This window comes from Macaca thibetana, chromosome 5 (genome assembly GCF_024542745.1).
Source record: "Macaca thibetana thibetana isolate TM-01 chromosome 5, ASM2454274v1, whole genome shotgun sequence".
In the NCBI taxonomy this organism is placed as follows: domain Eukaryota; kingdom Metazoa; phylum Chordata; class Mammalia; order Primates; family Cercopithecidae; genus Macaca; species Macaca thibetana.
Genome location: NC_065582.1, coordinates 182,726,970 through 182,753,993, shown reverse-complemented (window position 1 = coordinate 182,753,993; position 27,024 = coordinate 182,726,970). Strand labels below are relative to the sequence as shown.

General features: G+C 42.9%; 1 protein-coding gene across 2 annotated transcripts in view; it reads left to right on the top strand.

Moving 5' to 3' along the window:
- HTT (huntingtin) overlaps positions 1-27,024 on the top strand; it is a 165,940-nt gene that overhangs the window by 5,891 nt on the left and 133,025 nt on the right. Inside the window, exons 2-5 of one of the 2 annotated variants that reach the window (XM_050792246.1) lie at positions 7,842-7,925; positions 19,518-19,638; positions 23,907-23,966; positions 25,441-25,520. In XM_050792246.1, the coding sequence (XP_050648203.1) occupies positions 7,842-7,925; positions 19,518-19,638; positions 23,907-23,966; positions 25,441-25,520 (345 nt within the window). Of the gene's footprint in view, positions 1-7,841; positions 7,926-13,113; positions 14,888-19,517; positions 19,639-23,906; positions 23,967-25,440; positions 25,521-27,024 lie in introns of those variants that run through there. The other variant, XM_050792247.1, reaches the window with a different exon arrangement.

The following is a 27,024-nucleotide window of genomic DNA, read 5'->3' as shown; positions in this document are numbered from 1 at the left end:
AGGCTGGTCTCGAACTCCTGACCTTAGGTGATCAACCCGCCTCAGCCTGCCAAAGTGCTGAGATTACAGGTGTGAGCCACTGCACCCGGTCAGAACCCAGGCTCTTTCTTACACTTAGCTTGCAAACTCTTGTTCTCATTCTTTTCCCTTTGTATTTTTATTGTCGAATTGTAACAGTTCTTTGTGTATTCTGGATACTGCTGGATTCTTATCAGATAGATGATTTGTGAAAACATTCTCTCTTCCTTTGGATTGTCTTTTTACTTTCTTGATCATGTCTTTTGAAGTGTGAAAGTTTTTAATTTTGATGAAGTCTAGTTTATCTAGTTTGTCTTTGGTTGCTATGCTTTAAGTGTCATATCTAAGAAATCATTGTCTAATCCAAAGTCAAAAAGGTTTACCCGTATGTTTTCTTCTTAAGAATTTTAGAGTTTTACATTTAGGTCTGATCCATTTTGAGTTAATTTTTATATGTGGTTCAGGTAGAAGTCCAACTTCATTCTTTTGCATGTGGTTATTCAGTTGTCCCAGCACAGTTTGTTGAAGAGACTGTACTTTCCCCATGGAATTGTCTTAGCATCCTTGTTGAAAATTCATTGTCCTTGATTGTATAGATTTATTTCTTGACTCTCAGTTCTACCTATTGGTCTTTATGTTGATCCTGTGCCAGTACCATACAGTCTTGATTACTGAAGTTTGTGTCACAATTTAAATTCATGAAATGTGAGTTCTCCAACTTTGTTCTTTCTCAAGATTGATTTGGCCATGCTGGGTCCCTTGCATTTCCATATGGATTGTAGGATCAACTTGTCAGTTTCTACAAAGAAGCCAAGGAGGATTCTGAGAGGGATTGTGTTGAATCTGTAGATCAACTTGGGGAGTATTACCATCTTAACAGTATTGTCTTCCATCTCTGAACTGGGCAAACTTTGTGTAAATGGTCAGATTTAGGTATTTCAGGCTGTGTGGGCACAATGTCTCTGTCACAGCTACTCAGCTCTGCCATTGTAGCGTGAAATAGCCATAAGCAATATGTATGAGTGTCTGTGTTCCAATATAATTTTATTAATGACAAGGAAATTTGAATTTCGTGTAATTTTCACCTGTCATGAAATATTATTTGGTTTTTTTGGTCAATCATTTAAAAATGTAAAAACTTTTCTTAGCTTTTGAACTGGCCAAACATATGCAGGTTATAATTTTCCCACTCCTAGATTAAAATATGATAGGACCACCTTTGAAAAGCATGTTTTTTTTTTTTTTTTTTTTGAGATGGAGTTTCGCTTTTGTTGCCCAGGCTGGAGTGCAGTGGCGCGATCTCGGGTCACCACAACCTCTGCCTCCCAGGTTCAAGCGATTCTCCTGCCTCAGCCTCCCTTGTAGCTGGGATTACAGGCATGTGCCACCATGCCTGGCTAATTTTGTATTTTTAGTAGAGACGGGGTTTCTCCAGGTTGGTCAGGCTGGTCTTGAACTCCTGACCTCAGGTGATCTGCCCGCCTCGGCCTCCCGAAGTGCTGGGATTACAGGCGTGAGCCACTCTGCCCAGCCAGAAAGCATTTCTTTTTTGGCTGTTTTTTTGTTGTTTTTTTTAATTAACTAGTTTTGAAAATTATAGAAGTTACACATATATGTTATAAAAACATCTCCAAGCAGCACAGAAGATGAAAAACAAAGCCCTTCTTGCAAGTCTGTCATCTTTGTCTAACTTCCTAAGAACAAAAGTATTTCTTGTGTCTTCTTCCCAGATTTTAATATGCATATACAAGCATTTAAATATGTCATTTTTTGTTGGCTTGACTGAGATCACATTACATACGTATTTTTTTACTTGACAATTTGAGTACAATGTGTCATGGACATTGTTCCATAGCAGTATCTGTAATTCTTATTAATTGCTGTGTAATATTGTAGAATTTCTTTTTAAAAGAGGACTTTTGGAGATGTAAAGGCAAAGGTCTCCCATTATTCTGGCTGTACAACGTTCTGGTGACATATTCTCTCTACCCTGAGAGGTCCCCATACCCATCACCTCCATTTCCTGTAAATAAGTCAACCACTTGGTAAACTACCTTTGAATGGATCCACACTCAAAACATTTAGTCTTATTCAGACAACAAGGAGGAAAAATAAAATACCTTATAAAGCACTGTTTCATATGTATTAAATTGGATCAATTTGCGTGCTAGAATGTATGTTAGAGACATGATATGCCCATAGGTCCTTGCTATCACGGTGAGGTCTCAGGGACAGCAGTTTGGTATCATTTGGGATCTCATAAGCAGACTCTGTCTGCCTGACTTAACAAATCAGAGTCTGCGTTTTAACAGGTTCAGTGAGTGACTTACATGCACATTGGAGTTTGGGAAGCTCCACTGTAGGTGCTTAGACCTTACCTTTGTTGTTGCTAATAACAATGCAAGCATTTGGGAGGAAGACCTGTGTTGCTCGTATGTGTCCAGGTGTAGCTGAGGTGGCCTTGCTTGTCTGCTGTAGGGCCATTGAGCATTTGCGTAGCTGTGATGAATGAGCTGAGGTGAGCTTGCGGAGAGCTCCCAGCCATTGGTAGTGGGACTTGCTTAGATGAACTAGAAGGACCTGAGCATCCACTTTGGGGAAAAACAACCGAATGAAGGGAGAGGCAACATGCAGTTTTATTTAGGGTACGAAGGAGAGCTGTGGTTAGAAGGTGACATTTGAGTGGAAAGGGGGCAAGCCATGTGTGGACCGGGAGAAGAGAGGTCCAGGCAGAGTTAACAGAAGGCAGAAATGCTTTCCATGTTTGAAAACTAGGAAGGATGCCAGTGGCTGAAGTAAGATGAAGGACAGAAATAGGGGATGAGGTTTCGAGAGATGAGAGGTTAGAGACGAGGGTCTTGTGCACCAAGATAAGCTTGTGTGGTCAAAACAAGTAGTTTAGTTTTTGTTTTTAAAAGATCACTTTGGCTGGGTGCAATGGTTCATGCCTGTAATACCAGTACTTTGAGAGGCTGTGGTGGGAGGATTGCCTGAAGCCAGGGGACCAGCGTAGCCAACATAGCAGCACCTATAAGGTCTCTACAAAAAACTTTTAAAAAGTAGCTGGGTGTAGTGGTGTGTGCCTGTAGTCCCAGCCACCCAGGAGGCTGAGGAGGCTGAGGAGGCTGGAGGGTTGCTTGAGTCCAGCAGTTTGAGGCTGCAGCGAGCAATGATTGTGCCATTGCACTACAGCCTGGGCATGAGAGTGAGACCTTGTCTCTGAATATATGTGTATATATAAAAGAAAAGATCACTTTGACAACACCACATGCTGGTGAGGATTTAGAAAAACTAGGTCACTTATTGCTGGTGGGAATATAATATAGTACGGCCACTCTGGAAAACAGTTTGGCAGTTTCTCATAAAATTGAATGTACAATTAGTATACAACCCAGCAACTCCTGCAGTCCTGCGCATTAATCCTAGAGAAATGAAGCCTTCATGTTCACATAAAAACCTATACTCAAGCGTGCATAGCAGCTTTACCCATAATATCTAAGAACTGGAATCAGCTCAGATGTCCTTCTACAGGTGAATGGTTAAACTACTCAGTAATAAAAAGGAATGATCTACTGATAGCATGCAACAGTGTAGGTGAAGTTATGCTAATGAAAAAAGCCAATCCCAAAAGGTTACATATTATATGATTCTATGTATATAACGTTTTGGCAGTGACACAGTTTTAGGGATGGAGAATAGATTAGTGGTTGCCTGGGGTTAGAGATGGGGTTGTAGAATAGGTTAGGGGTGGCAGAGGAGAGAAAAGAGAGGGAGGTGAGTGTGGTTATAAAAGGACAACACAGGGGGATACTTGTAACAGAAATGCTTTGTCTTTTTTTTTTTTTTTTTTTTTGCAGACAGAGTCTTGCTCTGTTGCCCAGGCTGGAGTGCAGTGGCGTGATCTTGGCTCACTGCAATCTCTGCCTCCTGGGTTCAAGCTATTCTCCCATCTCAGCCTTCTGAGTAGCTGGGACTACAGGTGCACACCACCATGCTTGGCTAATTTTATTTTATTTTATTTTATTTTTTTTGAGACAGAGTCTCATGCCCCAATTTTGGAGTATTTTTAGTGGCGCGATCTCGGCTCACTGCAGCCTCTGCCTCTGGGGTTCAAGCGATTCTCCTGCCTCAGCCTCCTGAGTAGCTGGGACTACAGGTGCACGCCACCATGCCCGGCTAATTTTTGTATTTTTAGTAGAGACAGGGTTTCACCATGTTGGCCAGGGTGGTCTTGATCTCCTCACCTCATGATCCGCCCACCTCGGCCTCCCAGAGTGCTGGGATTACAGGCTTGAGCCACTGCGTCCGGCCTATTTTATTTTTTTTGAGACAGAGTCTCACTCTGTATCCCAGACTGGAGTACAGTGGCGCGATCTTGGCTCACTGCAGCCTCTGCCTCTGGGGTTCAAGCGATTCTCATGCCTCAGCCTCCTGAGTAGCTGGGACTACAGGTGCACACCACCATGCCCGGCTAATTTTTGTATTTTTAGTAGAGACGGGGTTTCACCATGTTGGCCAGGGTGGTCTTGATCTCCTCACCTCATGATCCGCCCACCTCGACCTCCCAAAGTGCTGGGATTACAGGGATTTTTGTGTTTTTCGTAGAGACAGGGTTTCATTATGATGGCCAGGTTGGTTTTGAACTCCTGACCTCCTGTGATCTGCTGGCCTCGCCTCCCAAAGTGTTGGGATTATAGACGTTGAGCCACTGCACTCGGCCAAGGAAAGAGATGCTTTGTCTTGAGTGTGGTGGTGTATAGAAATTGTATAGAACTAAGGCTGGGCACGGTGGCTCACTCCTGTAATCCCAGCATTTTGGGAGGACGAGGTGGGCAGATCGTGAGTTCAGGAGATTGAGACCATCCTGGCTAACATGGTGAAACCCTGTCCCTGCTAAAAATACCAAAAATTGGCCGGGCGTGGTGGCTCACGCCTATAATCCCAGCACTTTGGGAGGCTGAGGCGGGTGGATCACGAGGTCAGGAGATTGAGACCATCCTGGCTAACACGGTGAAACCCTGTCTCTACTAAAAATACAAAAGCAAAATTAGCCGGGCGTGGTGGTGGGCGCCTGTAGTCCCAGCTACTTGGGAGGCTGAGACAGGAGAATGGCGTGAACCTGGGAGGTGGAGGTTGCAGTGAGCTGAGATCGCGCCACTGCACTCCAGCCTGGGCAACAGAGTGAGACTCTGTCTCAAAAAAAAAAAAAAAAAGAAATTGTATAGAACTAAACACACAAATGAACAACAATAAAACTTGAAACTCTAAGTAAGATCACTGGATTGTATCAGTGTCAATATTCTGGTTGTGATAATGTAGTATATTAAATAGTTTTGCAAAGTGTTACCATTGGGGAAAACTGGATAAAGGGCACACTGGATCTCTGTTACTTCTTACAACTGCACGTGAACCAATAATTATCTTAAAAAAACTTCAATTCAAAAAAGTCTGCCCTGATCCAGTTGGGAGGCTACTGAAGTAATCAAAGCTAGACATGCTGGTGTCTTGTGACTGGTAGCAGTGGTGATGGTAAGTGGTCAGATTCTGGATCTCTTGGAGAAAGATCTGACAAGATTTGTAGATTCTTTAAAAAAAATGAGATTAGGCTGGGCACGGTGGCTCACGCTTGGGAGGCTGAGGAGGGCGGATCACGAGGTCAGGAGTTCAAGACCAGCCTGATCAACACGGTGAAATGCCATCTCTACTAAAACTACAAAAATTAGCCGGCATGGTGGTGCGCACCTGTAATCCCAGCTACTCGGGAGGCAGAGGCAGGAGAATTGCTTGAACCCGGGAGGCGGAGGTTGCGCCACTGCACTTCAGCCTGGGCGACAGAGCAAGACTCCATCTCAAAAAAAAAAAAGAATTATAATTCACATACCATAAAATTAACCATTTTTAGAATTAGTTCTTTGATAATTTATAAAATGTGATTATAGAATGCTGTAGTGTCCTTGAGTTTACATGCCCCTCCTTACACTTGTGTGCCTGTGCAGATGCCTTGATTTCATAATTAGAGGAGGCTGACTGAGATTTGTTTAATTTTTTTTTTTTTTGAGGCAGAGTCTTGTTCTGTCCCCCAGGCTAGAGTACAGTAGCGCAATCTTGGTGCACTGCAACATCCGCCTCCTGGGTTCAAGCAATTCTTCTGCCTCAGCCTCCCGAGTGCCTGGGATAACAGGTGCCAGCCCCCACACCCAGCTATTTTTTGTATTTTTAGTAGAGACGGGATTTCACCATGTTGACTGGGCTGGTCTCAAACTCCTGACCTCGGATATCTGCCGCCCCAGCCTCCCAAAGTGCTGGGATTACAGGCGTAGCCACACCTGGCCGTTTGTTTTAATTTTTAAGGTGACGTTAAAGTGACTGCATTTACCAAAAGTGGTTGAGAAGCCAGGACTGTTCTTATCCTGTTTTTCCAGTTCTTGCTCAGAGCAAGGTGGTTTATTTTTCACTTAATTACCATACTTACTTTTCATGTAGAACAAGTCAGTTTGAGTTATCAGTTCATCATCTAACTAAATTCCATGGGGGAAGGAATAGTTTTAGTTTCTTAAACTTCCAAGGTTGCTTATTGGACAAAATGAGATAGCAAGGCGGTGTTTTTAAGTTAGATTTTTTATTTCTTTGGTAATATAATTTTCTTAAAAACTTAGTAGTCTTTTAGTTTAGTTGTTTTTAGTTGGTCCTATGTTTTGCATCCCCCCTCTCTACTTTATTTTGATAGTGCCAATTGGGAAGACATCTGAAGCCATAGGTTTGGGTGGGAAGGCGGCACCTTTAGCCTGATTATCTTTGCCAGGCTGTTTATCTCCTTTTGCTTGGCTGAGAAGTCTTAATAGGAGGCTTATTCCCAGCTACTTGGGGACATAGAAGCGGTTAGCTATTGTTTATGTTTTACTGAGGTCTGTGTGGTATGTTGACTGCAGTCAGTTACTGATTTTGAGAATTGAAGGCAGCCTGGTATATAGAGTAGGTATTATATTGTGTTTCTTTGAATTGAATTTCCTATCTCTTGTAATCTTTGCCATCATCTTCTATGAAAGAAAAAAAGTTTCTATCAAACTATACCATTGGTTGTAAGATGCAGTTCGGCTTTAGTGATGCTAACACATGATCCAAACGTGAAACTGAGTATTGGTGAAATACAGAGGAGATTTAAAGCCAGAAGACCTGGGTTTAAATGCTGGCTCTATGACTTCAAATCTGTTTGTTCTTGGGCACGTCATGGTTGGCACTTCAATTTCTTCTCTCTGTAATGGGGGAAATGAGGCCAGTCATGGTGGCTCATACCTATGATCCCAGCACTTTGGGGGCCAAGATGGGAAGATCGCTTGAGGCCAGGAGGTTGAGCAATTGGGCAACATAGTGAGGCCCCGTCTCTACAAAACATTTAAAAAAAATTAGCCAGGCCCAGTGGTGCATGCCTGTGGTCCCCACCACTCAGGAGGCTGAGATGGGAGGATCCTTTCAGCCCAGAGGTTTAAGGCTAAAGTGAGCCATGATTGTGCTACTGTACTCTAGCCTGGGCAGTAGAGCAAGATCCTGACTCTAAAAAAAAGTAAAATGAAATAAAATGGGGGAAATGAACTGCTTTAGTAACATCATCTGTTTTTTCTGTGAGCAGTGTAGCTTGAAAGCCATTGGTGAACTCATGCACTGTGCTTCCCTGTCCAGATCCCCATTCTGCCCCCAGCATGGAGTATAACAGTTTATTAGTAGTAGTCGAGAAACCCTCATTGAATGAATGAATGAGATGTAGAAGTAAGTGGAGTGGGTAATTGAACACATATTCATTTCCTTTTCTTTTTTCTTATTTTTAGAAAGAAAGAACTTTCAGCTACCAAGAAAGACCGTGTGAATCATTGTCTGACAATATGTGAAAACATAGTGGCACAGTCTGTCAGGTAATTGCACTTTGAACTGTCTAGAGAAAATAAGAACTTTGTATATTTTCAGTCTTAATGGGCTAGAATATTCTGTGTCCCAGTTATTTTAAATGGATTCAAAAATCCTTGAAGAAGGACCCTTTTCCCATATTTCTGGCTATATACAAGGATATCCAGACACTAAAATGAATAATGTTCCCTTTTCGTAATCTTTTATGCAAAAATTAAAACCATTATGGTAATTGAACAACATGTTTATGTTTAGTTAACACCCTTAGCAACTATAGTTATTTTAAAATCCTGTGTGGTTTGATATTTTTGCGTTTATTGTAACAGTGGGAACAGCACAAGGCGGTCCACTTTGTCTCTCTCATTTTGCAGTTTGCTGTCCTGTTGTGCTGGTGCTCCTAGCAGTGGCTGGAGCCCACTTCTCTGTGCTTTGGGATTAGTGGGGTCATGGGGCATTGACTGGAGGTCAGCTTTCCTTGCTTGATCTTTCTCACTGGGGTGAACTAGCAGCACCTTCTTTTGTAGCTGCTTTGCTTTTGGCTATCTTTCTGACCGTTGTTCCTAGCAGCTGTAGATGGTAAATATGTTTAGGCCTGTTTCCAATGGCTGAGTAGGAGACATATGCACCTATGATATCTGAATTCTGTTACCCAGATGGGCGTGTGTGAAATAGTTACCTTGCTTTACTTTCCCTTGGAATAAATAATTCATGTTATTCTCCTGGTAGAAGCTAGAAAAAGCTCTTTATAGTCAGTCAGAAAAAAATTTTTAGACAAATAATCTTGATTTTAGTACTGACAAAAATGTGTGGTGATTCTTTTTTTTAGTTTTTTTTGAGATGGAGTTTCACTCTTGTTGCCCAGGCTGGAGTGCAATGGTGCGATCTCGGCTCACTGCAACCTCCGCCTCCTGGGTTCAAGCGATTCTCCTGCCTTAGTCTCCTGAGTAGCTGGGGTTACAGGCATGTGCCACCACGCCCAGCTAATTTTGTATTTTTAGTAGAGACAGGGTTTCTCCATGTTGGTCAGGCTGATCTCAAACTCCCAACCTCAGGTGATCTGCCCGCCTCAGCCTCTCAAAGTGCTGGGATTACAGGCGTGAGCCATGGCACCTGGTGATTCATTTGTTTTTTTAAAAAATTTCCTCTTGGCCATTGCTTTTCACTGTTTTCTTTTTATTGTGGTAAAACACATATAACATTTACTATCTTAACCATTTTTAGGTGTACAGTTCGGTATATATATTTGTAATGTTGTACAGCCGTCACTGCCATCTACTTCATAAGTTTTTCATCTCTCAAAATGGAACATCTGTCTTCATTAAACTCCCAATGATCCATCCTTTCCTATAGCCCCTTTCTACTCTCTGTCTGTATAAGTGTAACTGCTTTGGAGACCTCATATAAGTGGAATCATACAGAATTTGTCTTTTTTTTGGTGATCTGCTTATTTTTAATGCCTCTGTGCATTTATATTATATACTTTCAAAGTGATTTCAGAAAACCTTTTCATTTGAGGTTAACTCATTTCTATTGTTTGTGAAATACTGTGTATGATTCTGTTCTGTTTCTGTCTAATTTGTAGAAATATTGTGGGAAGAAAATGAAATAACAAATGAGCATGTGTCCTGAAAATAAAAATATAAAAATTCTAAGTTAGCATGCTATTGTAGAATACAACACTATGATAAAAGTAGGGAAAAAAAAGTTTGAATTCCACGTCTGCTGCCTGTGTAAGCTGGGTGACTTTAGATAAGCTTTAACGTGTTTGAGCCTTACTGGCTCACGTTTGAAATGTAATCCCTCGTTACACAGTTCTTGTGGGATCAGACGATGCATGTGAAACACTGTGAAGAAGTAACTGCGATAGATGTGTTCATTAGCCACCTGAACGGGAAGCACATCCCATTGCGATGCCCATGATCCAAAGCTATATGTTATCTTTACTTTTTTTGTTTTTTTGAGACAGAGTCTCACTCTGTCGCCCAGACTGGAGTGCAGTGGCGCCATCTCGGCTCACTGCAGTTTCTGCCTCCTGGGTTCACGCCATTCTCCTGCCTCAGCCTCCCAAGTAGCTGGGACTACAGGTGCCCGCCACCACACCTGGCCAAATTTTTGTATTTTTAGTAGAGACAGGGTTTCACTGTGTTAGCCAGGATGGTCTCGATCTCCTGACCTTGTGATCCGCCCACCTCAGCCTCCCAAAGTGCTGGGATTACAGGCGTGAGACACTGTGCCCAGCCATCTTCACTTTTCTTGTGAAATGATGACTCTAAATGTTTGGCAAACATTTGGTGATTGTTCATCTGATTTCCACTATCCAGGTCTCAGAGAATATAATTTATCTCTGAAAGCTTATTGACCCAGGAAACAAGATCTCTTCCAATCTGAGTACATCAGGCTTTATTCTTGTCATTTTGTCTTTTGAGAATTTTCAAATGGAATTCATGGAATGTTGGCTCATATTCACATATTAGTAAAGTACGCTGAGACATCTTAAGATTGATTTGTGGTTCTATTTGCCATATTAAATCAAAATAATAACTGTTAATGGTTTTCTTTTTTTTTTTTTTTTTTTTTTTTTTTGAGACGGGAGTCTCGCTCTGTCGCCCAGGCTGGAGTGCAGTGGCCCGATCTCAGCTCACTGCAAGCTCCGCCTCCCGGGTTTACGCCATTCTCCTGGCTCAGCCTCCCGAGTAGCTGGGACTACAGGCGCCCGCTACCTCGCCCAGCTAGTTTTTTTGTATTTTTTTTAGTAGAGACGGGGTTTCGCCCGTGTTAGCCAGGATGGTCTCGATCTCCTGAGCTCGTGATCCGCCCGTCTCGGCCTCCCAAAGTGCTGGGATTACAGGCTTGAGCCACCGCGCCCGGCCTGTTAATGGTTTTCACATTAGTCTGTCTCTTGTTTTTATGGAGTAATGCTGAGAGTTCATTATGCTTCTTGTTCTACAGAAGAGCATGTTAAAAGGATTTTTTGGGATCAGAGAGGTTATCCATGGTTTCATAGGATACACTCTGTACTTTGCAGGGATTTCAGGGTATATAGCCAAAGGTGATATTTTATATAAATATGTTTTATGGAAACTTACTGATCATCGCTGTTTCCTGTTAACTCCCCTAAAATATAATTAAACCTTTGGAACTTTTTTATAGCTTTTGTGCTAGACTGATTTTTGTCTCCAATGAGGTTATATAAATGGCAGCTTCTGAGGTTTTCAATGTAGGAAGTCATTTAAAATCTCATGTAGGCCGGGCGCGGTGGCTCACGCCTGTAATCCCAGCACTTTGGGAGGCCGAGGCGGGTGGATCACGAGGTCAGGAGATCGAGACCATCCTGGCTAACATGGTGAAACCCTGTCTCTACTAAAAATGCAAAAAATTAGCCGGGCGTGGCGGCAGGCACCTGTAGTCCCAGCTACTCGGAAGGCTGAGGCAGGAGAATAGCGTGAACCCGGGAGGCAGAGCTTGCAGTGAGCCGAGATCGCGCCACTGCACTCCAGCCTAGGTGACAGAGTGAGACTCTGTCTCAAAAAAAAAAAAAAAAAAACAAAAAAAACAAAAAAACCAAAACCTTATGTATATTGTGAAAATGTAGTCTGCTTTAAGCTCTCTAAAGAGGTCTAAGTTACTGATTCCTAAGTATGGATGAGCATCAAAATCATCTGGAAAATTTGTTAAAAATACAATAATGAAGGTACCTCACTGTCCTTTTTCCCAAACACACTTCTGCATTCTGTTTGAGTAGGTAGGGCCTACACATTTTTCACAAGTATTCTCTTGGGAATACCCAGGAATGCTCACTTGAGCAACCTCTTACTAATACCATATACTTTGATAAAGTGGCTAGGTAAAAATAAATATATAAAAATCCATCGATCTCCCATATATTAGCATAAATCAGCTAGAAAACAGTAACGTTTAAAGATCTAGTTCACAGTAGCACTGAAGTATTGAATTCCAAGAAATTGATAAGAAATATGCAGAAACTTTATAAAAACTTCTGTTAATGTTTCTGAAAGATATAGGTGACCACTTTCTAGACAGGAAGATTTTATATCATTAAGTTGACTTTTCTCTAAATTAACACAGAAATTTAAAATAATCTTGATTAAAATTCTAGTAGAGGTATTTTTGAACTTGTTCACTGTAAGAATAAATACATAACTGCAAAGAATATCTTAAAATCATCACTAGGCCCGGTGTGGTGGCCCACGCCTGTAATCCCAGCACTTTTGGAGGCCAAGGCAAGCGGATCACCTGAGGTCAGGAGTTTGAGCCCAGCCTGACCAATGTGGTGAAACCCTGTCTCTACTAAAAATACAAAAATTAGCTGGGTATGGTGGCGCATGCCTGTAGTCACAGCTACTTGGGAGGCTGAGGCAGGAGAATCGCTTGAACCCAGGAGGTGGAGGTTGTGGTAAGCCTAGATGGCACCACTGCACCACTGCCTGGGTGACGAGCAAAATTGTGTCTCAAAAAAAAAAAAAAAAAGAAAAAGAAATCAACGCTAATATGGTGAGACTTGATATATGTGACATTAAAATAGTGATTGGACATTAGAACAGGTATAGAACAGAAAGAAGAGTGTGTGTATCTGTGTGGATTTATGATGGGTGTAGCATATTTGTATTAGTAGGGAAATGAGGGAAATGATATATTTCTTTGACTTTGGGACAACATTATATCTCTACCTCATATTGCAAACAAGCATAAAATTCTGATTAATTACCTAAATGTGAAAAAATGAAATACTTTCTTCAAAAAATGTAATCTTAGTTTGAGGAAGGCTAACATTATGAAGGAAAAACCTGTTTTGACTGGAATATAGTTCAATATGTCAAAATCCACCTTCAACAAAATTGAAAGTAAATTGAACTTGGGGAAAGTATTGATAGCATGTAGATCAAAGGTTACTAGCCTGTGTAAAGAGCAATTATAAATCATTAAGAAAAGACTGTCAACCCGTCGGCACCTTGTTCTTCGACTCCCAGCCTCCAGAACTGTGACGAGTAGCCAACCTTCCAACAGAAATTGAAAGTAATGGAACTTGGGGAAAGTATTTGATAGCAGTAGATGCAAGGTTACTAGCCTGTGTAAAGAGCAATTATAAATCATTAAGAAGAAGACTGTCATCCCCGGCGGCATGCCTTGTTCGCTCCCGACTCACCCAGCCCATCCCAGAAGCACGGTGACAGTAAGTGCCTGTTGTTTAAAACACCTAGTCTATATGTACTATTTTGTTATAGCAACTCAAGCTGCTTAGGACCCTAGTAATCAGTAGACTGGGACTAAAACAAAAATAAGAACCTTTTTTACCTGTCAAGTTGGCAAACATTAAGAATATGCAGATTTTTGTCAGAGGTGATACAACCTTTAAGAAGGCAGTTTGGGAAAACATAAAGCTTTAGATTATTAATGTGTCTGATCTAGGGCACTTACCCTAGGAAAGTGTGTAATGATATTGGTGCAGCGCTGTTCATCCCATTAGAAAATAAAAATAACCTTAACAGCTTACCACTAAAAGGGGGATTGAAAAATTAAGATACATTTATTTATTTATTTATTGAGACAGAGTCTTGCACTGTTGCCTGGGCCGGAGTGCAATGGTGCGATCTCAGCTCACTGCAACCTCCGCCTCCTGGGTTCACATGATTCTCCTGCCTCAGCCTCCCGAGTAGCTGGGAATACAGGCTCACACCTCCACACCCAGCTAATTTTTTGTATTTTTAGTAGAGATGGGGTTTCACTGTGTTGACCAGACTGGTCTCGAACTCCTGACCTTGTGATCCATCCCCCTCGGCCTCCCAAAGTGTCAGGATTAGAGGCGTGAGCCATTGTACCTGGCCAGATACATTTATACAAGAGAGTGTTAGTTAACATTCATAGATTTTTTTTTTCTTGTTTACTTTTTATTAAAAAAATTTTTTTTTAGAGACAGGGTCTTACTCTGTCACCCAGGCTGAATGCAGTTGCACAATCATAGCCCACTGCAGCCTGAACTCCTGGGCGCAAGTGATCCTTCTGCCTCAGCCTTTTGAGTACCTGGGGGACTTTAGGCAGTGCTGCTATACCTGGCTAAGTTTTAAATGTTTTATAGATGGGATCTTGCTATGTTGCCCAGGCTGGTCTAGAATTCCTGGGCCCAAGCAATCCTCCCACCTTGGCCTCCCAAAGCACTGAGATTACAGGCATTGAGCCACCACTTCTGATCAATAGATATTTATATTTGTGACTGGAAAATATATTAACAATGTGTTAAAAAATTCAGTTAAAAAATAATGAAAGATTTTTGCTTCTAGCTAAGATAGAATAACAAGGACAGCATTTATCTTCTTGCCTTGAAATAGTTGAAAATGGATAAAATATATGTAACAGTGGTTTTCAAGTTATTGGGCATTAGGCAAAGAAGAGTAGTTATCACAGGAAAATTAATGTGGAGAGCCCTACAATTTCCTTACATTGCTGCCTGGCCATGGCAAGAGGAAAAACTGAAAGGAAACCGAGGCTGAGCCAGTGGTTTGCTGGGTTGAGGAGGCAGAGCTGGGAGTCCAGAGATGCAAGGTGGCTAGAGCCCGTATGGAAAAATACCAGGGAAGAGAGCTGCAGAGGGAGCTCCGGAGAACTGCACAGTACCCTCTCGTGTGTAGCTGAGTATTGATGAGCACATGCTGGTGAGGAAATGACCCAGGGCTGCAGGTAGAACCACTTAAAAGGATTAGAAGGAACAATTGCTGCAACTCACACAGGGCCAGGAAGAATTTCTTTTTTTTTTTTTTTTTGTATTTTTAGTAGAGATGGGGTTTCACCATGTTAGCCAGGATGGTCTCGATCTCCTGACCTCGTGATCCGCCCGTCTCGGCCTCCCAAAGTGCTGGGATTACAGGCTTGAGCCACCGCGCCCGGCCAAAGGGCCAGGAAGAATTTCTAATCACACAAGTCGGAGTGGAAAACCTCGGCTCTCATAGAGCAGCAGGTAGAGTACTCAGAAGGGTTTGCCTGCCTAGCCCCAGACTAAGTTTCGTTACTCTGACCCCGCCTAATATTAAAAAGAGATTAATTAAATTAATTGTTTGCAACAAAAGTAATATATTTCAGTGTTTATAACGTGTAGAAGTGAATTGTATGACAATAGCATAAAGGCTGGAAGAGCAGAAATTGACATGTATTTGTGCTGGACAGAATAATGTTCCCCTCTTTTCCCAAAAGATATCGAGTCCTAATCCCTGGAACCTGTAAATGTTACTTTATAAGGAAAATGGTTTCATGGTGTGATTAAATTCAGGATCTTGAGATGAGGGGGCTGTCTTGGATGATTTGGGTAGGCACTAAATGCAATCACATGTGTATGCAAAGGAGGCAGAGGGAGATTTTACATACACAGAGAAGGCCATGTGAAGATAGAACAGAAAGATTTGAAGGTGCTGGCCTTGAAAATTGGAGTGATGAAGCTATAAGCCAAGGAATGCAGTAGCCACCAAAGCTGGAAGAGGTAGGAGCAATTCTCCTTCAGAGCCTACTCCAGAGGGAACGTGGTGCTGCCAGTTCCTTAATTTCAGCTCAGTGATACTAATTTTGGACTCTGGTCTCTGAAACTGTGAAAGAATAAATTTTTTTTGTTTGTTTGTTTAAGCCACACAGTTTGTGGTAATTTGTTACAGCAGCTGCAGGAAACTAATTTATGCTGCATGTGAAATGGCATAATATCATTAAGATAGATTGTGATAAAGGTACATAGTATAAACAATTAAGCAACAACTAAAAGCACAACAAGGAGTTATAGCTAATGAACCAAAAAAGGAGATTAGAATCATAAAAATAGTGAATCCCAAAGAAGCCAGAAATAGGGGAAGAGGCAAATAAAGGAAAGAAAGAGCTTGATGGTAGATTTAAACCTAGTTATGTCAAAAAGGACATTAAATGTAAAAGATATTTTTCGGATTGAATGGAAAAGTAAGACCCAGTATATGCTGCTGCCTGCAAGAAACATATTCTAAATGTAAAGGCAAAAATAGCCTACAAGTAACAGAACAGAAAGAAGTTCACCGTGCTTACAAGAATTAGATGCAAGCTAGACTGGTTCTGTTAATATCAGACAAAGTGGATTTCAGAGCAAAGGCTATTGCCTAGGATGAGATGGTTGTTTCATAATAACGAAGGGGATTCGTTCATCAGCCCCACATAACAAACTGAAATATTTATGCACCTGACTACGGAGCTAAAATACACGAAGCAAAGCCTAACAACTACGAGTAGACACAGGCAAATCCACAGTGAGAGAGATTTCAGTGGCTTCTCTCAATGATTTGTAGAACACGTAGCCATAATATCTGGATCTAGAACAGTTGAACAACACTGTCCCTATGCAACCTGATTGGCTTTTACAGGACACTCCACCCGGCACCAGCAGAAGAGACACTCTCTCAAGTGCTCACAGAATCTCTGCCAAGATAGAGCAGATGCTGGGCCATAAAACAAGTCTCTAAGTTAAACGCATTCAAATTATTCAGAGTACGCTTTCCGACCTCAGTATCATTAAGTTGGAATATATTATAGGAAGATAACCTGGAAAAGCCTCAGATATGTGGAAAAACTCATTTCTAAGTGGCCCATGGGTCAGAAGTGAAGTCAAAAGGGAAAACTGAAAATCTTTTGGATTGACTGATATGAAAACAATAGATGTCTATACTTGTGGGGTGCTGTTACAGTATAGTAAAGGGAAATTTCTAGCATTAAATGCCTGTTTTAGTAAAGAAAGATTTCAAATCAATGACCTCAGCTTCTACCTTGGGAAACTTGAAAATGACAAGCAAATGGAATCCAGAGTTACCAGAAAGGCCAGGTACAGTGGCTCATGCCTGCAATTCTGCCACTTTGGGAGGCCAAGGCAGGCGGATTGTTTGAGACTGGCAGTTCAAGACCAGCCTGGGCAGCATAGGGAGACTCCATATCTACAAAAAACACAGAAAATTAGCCAGGTGTGGTGGCATGTGCCTGTAGTCCCAGCTAACCAGGAGTCTAAGGTGGGAGGATTGCTTGAGCCTGGGAGGTTGAGGCTGCAGTGAACTGTGATTGTGCTACTGCGCTCCACCCTGGGCAACAGAATGAGACCCTGTCTCAAAAACAAAAACAGTTACTAGAAGAATGGACATCATAGAGATAAGAGCAGAAGTCAGTAAAATAGAAAACAAAAATACATAGAAAATCAATAAAACCAAAAGCTAGTTCATCAAGAACATCAATAAATTGGTGAGACTAATAGGAAAAAAAGTGAAGTCACATATTATCAATATCAGGAATGAGGGAGATGACAGTAGTATAGATTATATAGATATTAAAAGGGCTATATGAGGCAGGTGCGGTGGCTCACGCCTGTAATCCCAGCACTTTGGAAGGCCGAGGTGGACAGATCACCTGAGGTCAGGAGTTTGAGACCAGCCTGCCCAACACGGTGAAACTCCGTCTCTACTAAAAATACAAAAATTAGCTGGTCATGGTGCCATGCGCCTGTAGTCCCAGCTACTCGGGAGGCTGAGGCAGGAGAATTGCTTGAACCTGAGAGGCAGAGGTTGCAGTGAGCTGAGATGGCGCCATTGTGCTCCAGCCTGGGTGACAGAGTGAGACTCCGTCTCAAAAAATAATAATAATAAAAAGGACTATATGGGAATATTATGAACAACTTTATGCCAATAAATTTGATAACTTATAGATTAAATGGATAAGTTCCTTGAAAGACACACAAACTATTAAAGCTCTCTCAAGAAGAAATAGATAAACTGATTAGCCCTATATCTATTTTATTAAATTTAAATGTAAAAATCAATATTTAGTTACTGGAAAACTTTTAAGTGTGGTTGGAAATGGTATATGAACTTTTTCAACTGAATTTTATGAAGGCTAATCACAGGTAAAGGTTTTCTGATGAAAATTTAGTGTCTGAATTGAGATGTGCTGTAAAAAATGTTGTTATGTATCTTAATCATTTCTTCACATTAATTACATGTTGAAATAATACTTTGGGTGTATTGGGTTAAATGAAATATTATGAAAATCTTGCCTGTTTTCTTTTTACTTTTGATGTGTCACCTGGGAAATAAAAAAGTGTGACTTACATTCTGTTTCTGTTGACAGTACTGCTTTGGAGTGCAGTGTTGGAATGATCTAGCATTTCAAAGACCTTTCCTCCCTTCGTTATTCAGGGCTGTATTCCACATAGATAAGTCTGAAATACTGCTAAGTGGCACGTTTTGTTTTGTGCTTTTGTAAGTTTGTTGATCATTACTGATGTGGACCTTTGGTGCCTCTTAGGCTCATGGCTATCTTCCAACCATTGTTTGCAATTTTTACCTAGAGATAAAGAGAAAAAGAGATTTGGTTTCAGAGTAAGTTAGATTGAGATCATGAAAGAGCAATCTCATTTTGATGCTTCAAAAATAGCACATCCCCCGTATTACTGGGATTTGCTATTCTTGGGCTTACTTCAAGAACATCCTTGTGTTGCTGGTTTGGATGCTTCCGAATGCTGTGAAGTCAGTTTCATGGACGTGGCTCATCAGTTTAGCTCTCTTGGCTTTGTTTAGACAGTTGGAGCATGATGGCCTGAACAGCTTCTCTCAATTAAACATTTACAAATCGTTTACGAATAGTAAACAAACTCCAGGTTTTGTGACTCTTTGATAGTTCATCTAGCACAACAAAAACACAATGTGACCATGATCACCTGGCATCTTAGGGTGAAATACTTTGGCCCAGACTGAAAGCAAAATTAAAAAGGGGCAAGAGAGATATGCTGCTGAACTGATTTTCAAGGTTCCAAGAATATCATAGGTTAAGAGTAAAAGTAAACTTTTGACAGAGAGCAGCGGGTTTTCTGGGATTGAAGTATCTGAAGTTTTCTTTTTTTTTTTTTTTTTTTTTTTTTTTTTTTTTTTTTTTTTTTGAGACGGAGTCTCGCTCTGTCACCCAGGCTGGAGTGCAGTGGCCGGATCTCAGCTCACTGCAAGCTCCGCCTCCCGGGTTCACGCCATTCTCCTGCCTCAGCCTCCCGAGTAGCTGGGACTACAGGCGCCTGCCACCTCGCCCGGCTAAGTTTTTGTATTTTTAGTAGAGATGGGGTTTCACTGTGTTACCCAGGATGGTCTCGATCTCCTGACCTCGTGATCCGCCCGTCTCGGCCTCCCAAAGTGCTGGGATTACAGGCTTGAGCCACCGCGCCCGGCCTGAAGTATCTGAAGTTTTCAAACGAAAATTTAAAAAGAAAAAATGAGAATTGCCTTACAAGTACAATCTCTTCTTTTTTAAAAAATAAACTTTATTTTGGAATAGTTTTAGGTTTATCGAAAAAAATTAGGGTAGAGAGTTTTCATATACCCTACATCCGGTTACCCCAGTTATTATCTTAATTTAGTGTGAGACATTTTCATGTTTAATGAATCAGTATCGATATGCTGTTAACTAAAGTGCAGACTTTATTAAGATTTTCTTAATTTCTATGTAATGTCCTTTTTCTGTTCCAGAATTCCGTGCAGGACACCGGATACCTCATTACATTTCATTGTCATGTCACCTTAGGCTCCTCTTGACAGTTTCTCTTCTTTTTTGCTTAGAAATTCTCCAGAATTTCAGAAACTTCTGGGCATCGCTATGGAACTTTTTCTACTGTGCAGTGATGACGCAGAGTCGGATGTCAGAATGGTGGCTGATGAATGCCTCAACAAAGTTATCAAAGTAAGAGCCGTGTGGATGGTGTTCTCAGAAATGTCATTGTTGTAGGCTAAGAGAAGCAGCCATCGTTGAGTGTTCTTCTGTTTGGAGCCCCTGAGGATGTCTGCACTTTTTTCCTTTCTGGTGTGTGGTTTGGAGGTGCTCTGGTATCTGCCCGCATTGCTTGCCACACCTGCCTGGTCAGAAGGAACTATGTTGACCCTTGTGCCTGCATGGTGCCTAGGTCAATGAAGGGAACCAATGGTGACCACTGGATGCTCCTGGGAAAATGTCACTACAGGTGCCAGAGAAGCCAGAGCTATGCCCACATTTTTTTTTTTTTTTTTTTTTTTTTTTTTTGAGACGGAGTCTCACTCTGTCGCCCAGGCTGGAGTGCAGTGGCGCGATCTCAGCTCACTGCAAGCTCCGCCTCCTGGGTTCACGCCATTCTCCTGCCTCAGCCTCCCGAGCAGGTGGGACTACAGGCACCTGCCACCGCGCCTGGTTAATTTTTTGTATTTTTAGTAGAGACAGGGTTTCACTATGGTCTCGATCTCCTGACCTCGTGATCCGCCCGCCTCAGCCTCCCAAAGTGCTGGGATTACAGGCGTGAGCCACCGCGCCCGGCGCTATGCCCACATTTCTATGAGTCTCAGTTTTCTTAACTATAAAATGGGATCAAAGTTTTTGTGGCATGCGTATGAGTGTGTGTCTGTGTGAGGATTAAATGCACTAATTGCCACTACCGGATCCTCAAAGTGGTAAGAAGTATTCTTATTAATCATGACATCCTCACACTCTTATGCAGCAAGATTGATGGGTGTGACACTGCTTCTCTTTTTCCATCACATGGATTCCATGCTATCCTTTTGCCCAGGGAATCTTTCCTTTGTGGCCAGCACTTTGTTGTTTGGCTCATCACGCTTTCTGTGGGCAGGACGCTGGCTTCTCTGGAGTCTTGGGATTCTAGCTCCCTCTCTTGTCCCTAGAGTGGTCACTGTCTTCTCTCTCTGCTTGCAATTCCTGCTTTGCTCGCATCTCACTCATGCGGTGACCTGTATCAGTTTCACCTTGTTCTCCGTGCCTGCTGGTCGTTGGCACCACTTGCCTGTGGATGGCATCCCATAGCGTATTTAGGGCCTGCTTCCAGTTAAGCTTGCTTTTCCACAGGCCTGAATATCCTTGCTTGCTTCTGTTATTCCCACTGGCAGGACCACGGCGGTCTTTTTTGGATGAGACAGGGTCTTGCTCAGTCACCCAGGCTGGAGTGCAGTGGCTGATCACGGCTCACTGCAGCCTTGAGCTACTGGGCTCAAGCTATCATCCTGGCCTGGCTTCTTGAGTAGCTGGGACTACAGGCGTGCACCACCATGCCCAGCTAATTTAAAAAATTATTTGTAGATATGGGATCTCGCCAGGTTGCCCAGGCTGGTCTTGAACACCTGGGCTCAAGTAATCCTCCCTCCTTGGTTTCACAAAGTGCCGGGATCACAGGTGTGAGCCACTGTGCCTGGCCCTTGATGTTTCAGTTCTTGATATTTGATCCTCAGAGTCAGAAAGTCTAAAAAGAGGACTATCCCAGGTTGCCTTGGTTCACGGCAAATGGGACGTTAAGAGGGCAGAGAAAACAATATGACCAGAAACGCTTCTAATATTGGTCATTTAACGTGTAAGTATTGTTCTTTTTTAAACCTCCTTCATCTTTTTCTAGGGATTGCTGGACACAGTGGCTTGGTGTGTCTGAGGGCTGTAGGCCATGGCCCTGGGTTGTGGTTTTAGGTCTCAGGTGCTCTTCCTGGTTGTCTCCTTGCTTCTTTCCCATTTCCTCTTCTTTGTTTCCAGCCATTTCTCCCTTTTGCTTAAGTTTGGTGCAGCAGGGTTTGGCTGCTCTCAGACTGCTGCTTCCTCAGATGATGCAGTTGCCAGGCCCAGTGGGCTGGCAGTGGGATCAGGATCTGGCTAGGTTTGCTCTCACTGTGGCAGAGGAGGGGCAGGCGTGGGAGAGCACGTGTGACCCCAGGCCAGGTGTAGGGAGCCCAGGCATGGTCACTTAGCCTTCAGGTCCTAGACTTTGTCTTCTCATGAGTATGGCTGTGTGTGTATGGTGAGAACCAGGTTCTACGTAGCCCAAGAAAATGTAGAGAAATGCACTGGGTATCTGACATAGCCTGGCAGCACGCCTCCCTCAAGTAGGTTAGTCTCAGGCGGTGAAGCATGTATGTCCAGCAAGAACTTCATATGTGGCATAAAGTCTCCGTTCTGTGCGGCACTGACAAATCACCACCGTAAGGAGGCTGAAGTAATTTCTGTCTAGGGAGGCAGGGAAGGCTTCCTGGAGACAGTAGCCAATAGGTGAAAGGGTAGATTGGAGACCTTCTTAATCATCACCGCCTCTTGGTTCGAGGGGTGCCAGGAAGCTGTGGAGGCTGAGAGGAGGGGGAACCCATCTTATGCTGCCAGAGAGTGGGACACCCTGAGGGTCAGGTCAAGGGGTTGTACCTTGTTGGGTGGAGAATTAGGGGCTCTTGAAGACTTTTGATGTGGTCAGGGGAGTGTATCATTTAGGAAGAGTGACCTGGTAAGGACGTGGGATAGAGGAGGACAGAGGTGGGAAGGAGTCTAGGTGGGAGTGAGTGGGCCCAGCAGGAGTGCAGGGCCTCGAGCCAGGATGGTGGCAGGGCTGTGAGGAGAGGCAGCCACCTGTGTGTCTGCGGAAGCAGGGGCAAGAGAGAAGAGGCCAGCGGCGCGCCGCCATCACCCAGCAACTGGCGTAGATTGTGAGAGCCCATTCCCTGCTTTTAGGAGGGGCCGAGTTTTAGTTTTCTCTTATAAAATAAACTTGGTATTTGTTTACAAAACATTTGTAAAGCTAAATCAAGGTTTGATAAGGCTTCTAGTTTTATTTAAGAAGTAATGTTTAAATAAATGTCCAATTCGCTTTGCTTATTTAAGGACTTTCAGTACAAACTTCAACAACAGGATCAGGATTTAAACATTTCTGAGATGTTATTACCCCTCAGAATTTCCCAGAACGTGATCTGGTTTTGATTTTCAAGCTTGCTGACCCAGTAGGTTAACCCACAAATTTTACTAAGATACACCTCAGTTCATTTATATCGACTGCCCATGTCACGGTCAAAGAGATCATCGACTGATGTTTGGCACAGCTTCCTCCCTCTTGGGTGGGCAAGCATTTGGAAGAGAAGGCTCCCATGGGTGAGAGTGGGGCACCAGAGTCTTCCCCGTCCTGTCCCCTGGCTTGAGAAACCCTTCTCTAATGTGGACTTTGTGCCGTTAGCATCGTTACTGGCTTGAAGTTGACCATGTGGACATAATTTCTGGTTTAGCCTCACAAGTGAGCAAGGAGGGTTGAGAGATGTGCTGTGAGGAACATGGGGCCCCCGCTGGCCGTGGGCTCTGGGTCAGGGGGGCAGGGGACCATGGGCATACCTGACAGTGAGGAGGGGCCACACCTGCAGAAAGCATGCGGGACTCGGCCTTGAGAGTGTTCTGGGCCAGAGTGCGGGTCTGTGGTTTTCTAAGTACACCCATAGTGCCTGGGACCCTGCAGATTCCAGGGCACCATCTGAGCCTGTGTCATCCAACAGAATGTTCTGCTAGTGAAGATTGAAGATTTACTCCAGGGGCTTTAGGATTTATATACAAAAATAAAAATTATATACATATATTTTTTTTTTTTTTTTTTTTGAGATGGAGTTTTGCTCTTGTTGCCCAGGCTGGAGTGCAATGGTGTGATCTTGGCTCACCGCAACCTCCGCCTCCCGGGTTCAAGCACCTCTCCTGTCTCAGCCTCTTGAGTAGCTGGGATTACAGGCACCCACTACCACGCCCGATAATTTTTGTATTTTTTAGTAGAGACGGCGTTTTTCCATGTTGATCAGGCTGGTCTCAAACTCCTAACCTCAGGTGATCTTCCTGCCTCAGCCTTCCAAAGTGCTGGGATTACAGGCATGAGCCACCCCGCCAGCCAGGATTTATTATATTTGAACCATCTCCCATTTTAATTTTCATGTTATATAGTATTTGATGACAGTGAAAGTTAAATTGTTTTTCTTTCCATTTTTCTGTTTAAGTGAATGACCTGTATCTAGTTTATTCAGTAACTTCCTGCATATATTTGCTTCTTTCTTTCGTAATGAATATGTTCTTAATTTAGTTGCTGTTATGTTTTGCTTTGCCCCAAAATTGAAATCTTAGTTTCCTTTTAGCTCGTTTTAGAACTAATGATGGGATGTGTCTTCCATAAATAAATCTCTTGTGTTTTGTTGTAGGCTTTGATGGATTCTAATCTTCCAAGGTTACAGCTCGAGCTCTATAAAGAAATTAAAAAGGTGGGCCCTGCTTTTCTTTTTTAAAAATGTCTTAAATTTTAAATTTTTATAGGTACACATATTTTGTAGGTACATGTAAGTGTGTATATTTATGAGGTATATGAGATATTTTGATACAGGTATATGATACATAATCACATCATGGAAAGTTGGCTCTCCATCCCCTCAAGCATTTATCCTTTGTGTTACAAACAATCCAGTTACACTCTTTTACTTACTTTATTTTATTTTATTTTATTTTAATTTTTAGACAGAGTCTTGCTTTTTCATCCAGGCTGGAGTGCAGTGGCACGATCTTGGCTCACTGCAGCCTCTGCCTTCCAGGTTCAAGCAAACTTTGGGCTGGTCTCAAACTCCTGACCTCAGGTGATCCGCCCGCCTCGGCCTCTCAAAGTGCTGGGATTACAGGTGTGAGCCACCGCACCGGGCCTGATTGTACATTTTAAAATAACTAAAATAGTCAGGGCCCGGTGGCTCATGCCTGTAATCCCAGCATTTTGGGAGGCTGAGGCTGGCGATCACCTGAGATCAGGAGTTCGAGACCAGCCTGGCCAACATGGAGAAACCCTGTCTCTACTAAAAATACAAAAATTAGCCGGTTGCGGTGGCGGGCACCTGTAATCCCAGCTACTTGGGAGGCTGAGGTGGGAGAATCACCTGAACCTGGGCGGTGGAGGTTGCATTGAGCCGTGATCACGCCACTGCACTCCAGCCTGGGCAACAAAGTGAGACTTTGTCTCAAAAAATAAAAATAAAAATGAAATAAAATCAGTCCGGGTGTGGTGGCTCGTACCTGTAGCCCCAGCACTTCAGGAAGCTGAGGCAGGTGGATTGCTTGAGACCAGGAGTTTGAGACCAGCATGGGCACCATGGCAAAACGCTGTCTGTACAGAAATGAGCTAGGTGCGGTGGTGCACAACTATAGTCCCAGTTACTTGCGAGGTGGAGGTGGGAGGATAAATGGAGCCTGGAAGGTTGAATCTACAGTGAGCTGAGATTGTACCACTGCCCTTCAGCCTGGGCGAGCAAGTAAGACCCTGTCTCAAAAAAAAAAAATTATTGACTATATCTTATTGTCTATAATCCCTCCTCTGTGCTATTGAATACCAGGTTTTGGGCCCTTATTTCCATCACTGAACAAACTTCACTCTATTGAGCAGCATGTGTGGAATTTCATCTTTATTCAATAATTAACAGCTAGGAGGAAATGCTGTTTGCTAGACTATTGCTTTACTTTTCTTCAAAAGGTTACTCTTTATTAGATGAGATGGGAATTAAAAATGGTAACTTACTTTATGTCTTTATAATTGAAGCCCGCTAGATCTTAAAGTAGTTACCAGATGTTTTATGCATTTAAATGGCCTTTTCTCTAAAAATAGAAAGTAACAATGAAAGAAAATACTTCGTTTCTATGCAACCCTCTTGGTGACTAGTGTGTGTGACTCTTAATGCGACACTCATTGCACCCCCTCAGAATGGTGCCCCTCGGAGTTTGCGTGCTGCCCTGTGGAGGTTTGCCGAGCTGGCTCACCTGGTTCGGCCTCAGAAATGCAGGTAAGTTGTACATTCTGGATGTTGATTTTTGTTGGGGGCCAGCTGCTACTGATCCTTTATGTCTCAGCTCAGATGTCATTTCAGAAATCTGCTCTGCCCCTTCCAAATTGCAGTCGACCTTGCCCTGTTTATGTTTCCGTCATAGCACTAATCCGTGTCAGAAAGTGTCACGTACAGTCTGTGTGCTTGTTCATTTTCTATCCCACCCTCCCCCAAGAGACTTATGGGATGTGTGCCCCAGGACAGCAGGGGTCTTACTGTCTTATGCTCTGTTGCAGCCTAAACAGCAGTAACAGTGTCTGCACATAGTACTTGCTTAAATGATTCTTGCCAAATTGTTGAAGGTTGAGGTACCAGTTTCATTATTGCTGACTCTAGGAGTTACAGCAAAATATCCATTTGTCTATTACATGAGTTAAAAATATGGTTGTTTCACTATGAATAGTTTTGTCTAGTCAAAACAGTTGTGTCTTAACGGATTGAGAAACAAAAGCAGGACCACTTTTCATCAGCTCCCTCCTCCTTAACCTGCAGTATACGCTGATGCTGATGTCCTGTAGACCCTCAGCTCCATCCTGAGTCACTGGGAACGTGGTCTAAACCCTCATTATTAGTATGAACTGAGTTTCAATAAGAATCTCACATGGGTCGGGTGTAGTGGCTGATACCTGTAACCCCAGCACTTCAGGAGGCCAAGGCAGGTGAATGGCTTGATCCAGACTAGGCAATATGGTGAACCCCGCCTCTACAAAAAATACAAAAATTAGCTGGGCATGGTGGTGCGTGCCTGTAATCACAGCTACTGGAGAGGCTGAGGTGGGAGGATCACTTGAGCCTGGGAGGTGGAGGTCGTGTTGAGCCAAGATCACATCACTGCACTCCAGCCTGGGCAACAGAGTGAGACCTGTCTCAAAAAAACAAAAAACAAAGAAACAAAAAAAAAGCTTATATGGGTGCAGAGGTATAATCACTAAGGAAATTTCTTTTTGTGTAGTCTTTTTTCTTTTACTGTCATTTCAAAAAATGTGTTATATTTCTGAAGTAACACATCCAGGTTCTCCACATAGCAGCCAAAGTGACCTTAAAGAACATAATTGGGTCTTGTCATTCCCTTATTTAAACTCTTGTGCCCGTTTCCCAGTGCCGTTTAGATTCCAGACTGGTAACTGGCTCCGTCACCTCAGACACTCTGCATTGACTCATTAGCCTGATCAGTTCTTCAGATGAGTCAGGTTTTTCTTCCTCCTGATGGTTTGTTTGTTTTGTTTATTCCCCTCAGTTCTCAGCAAAACAGTCATTTCCTTAGGGAGGTTTCCCTAGCCTCCCTGTCTTTCCCTGTCCCAGGAGCCTGGTGGTGTGGTCACTGCCCTCTGAGGCCCTGCTTGTTGCCAGGCTCTGCCACTAGAGGGCAGGGCTGCACCACTCCTGGCACCTCACACCTGGCCTGCCCTGTCAGTGTTTGTTGGGTGAATTCCTGTGATCTGTTACTCACTGCTCTGTGTCC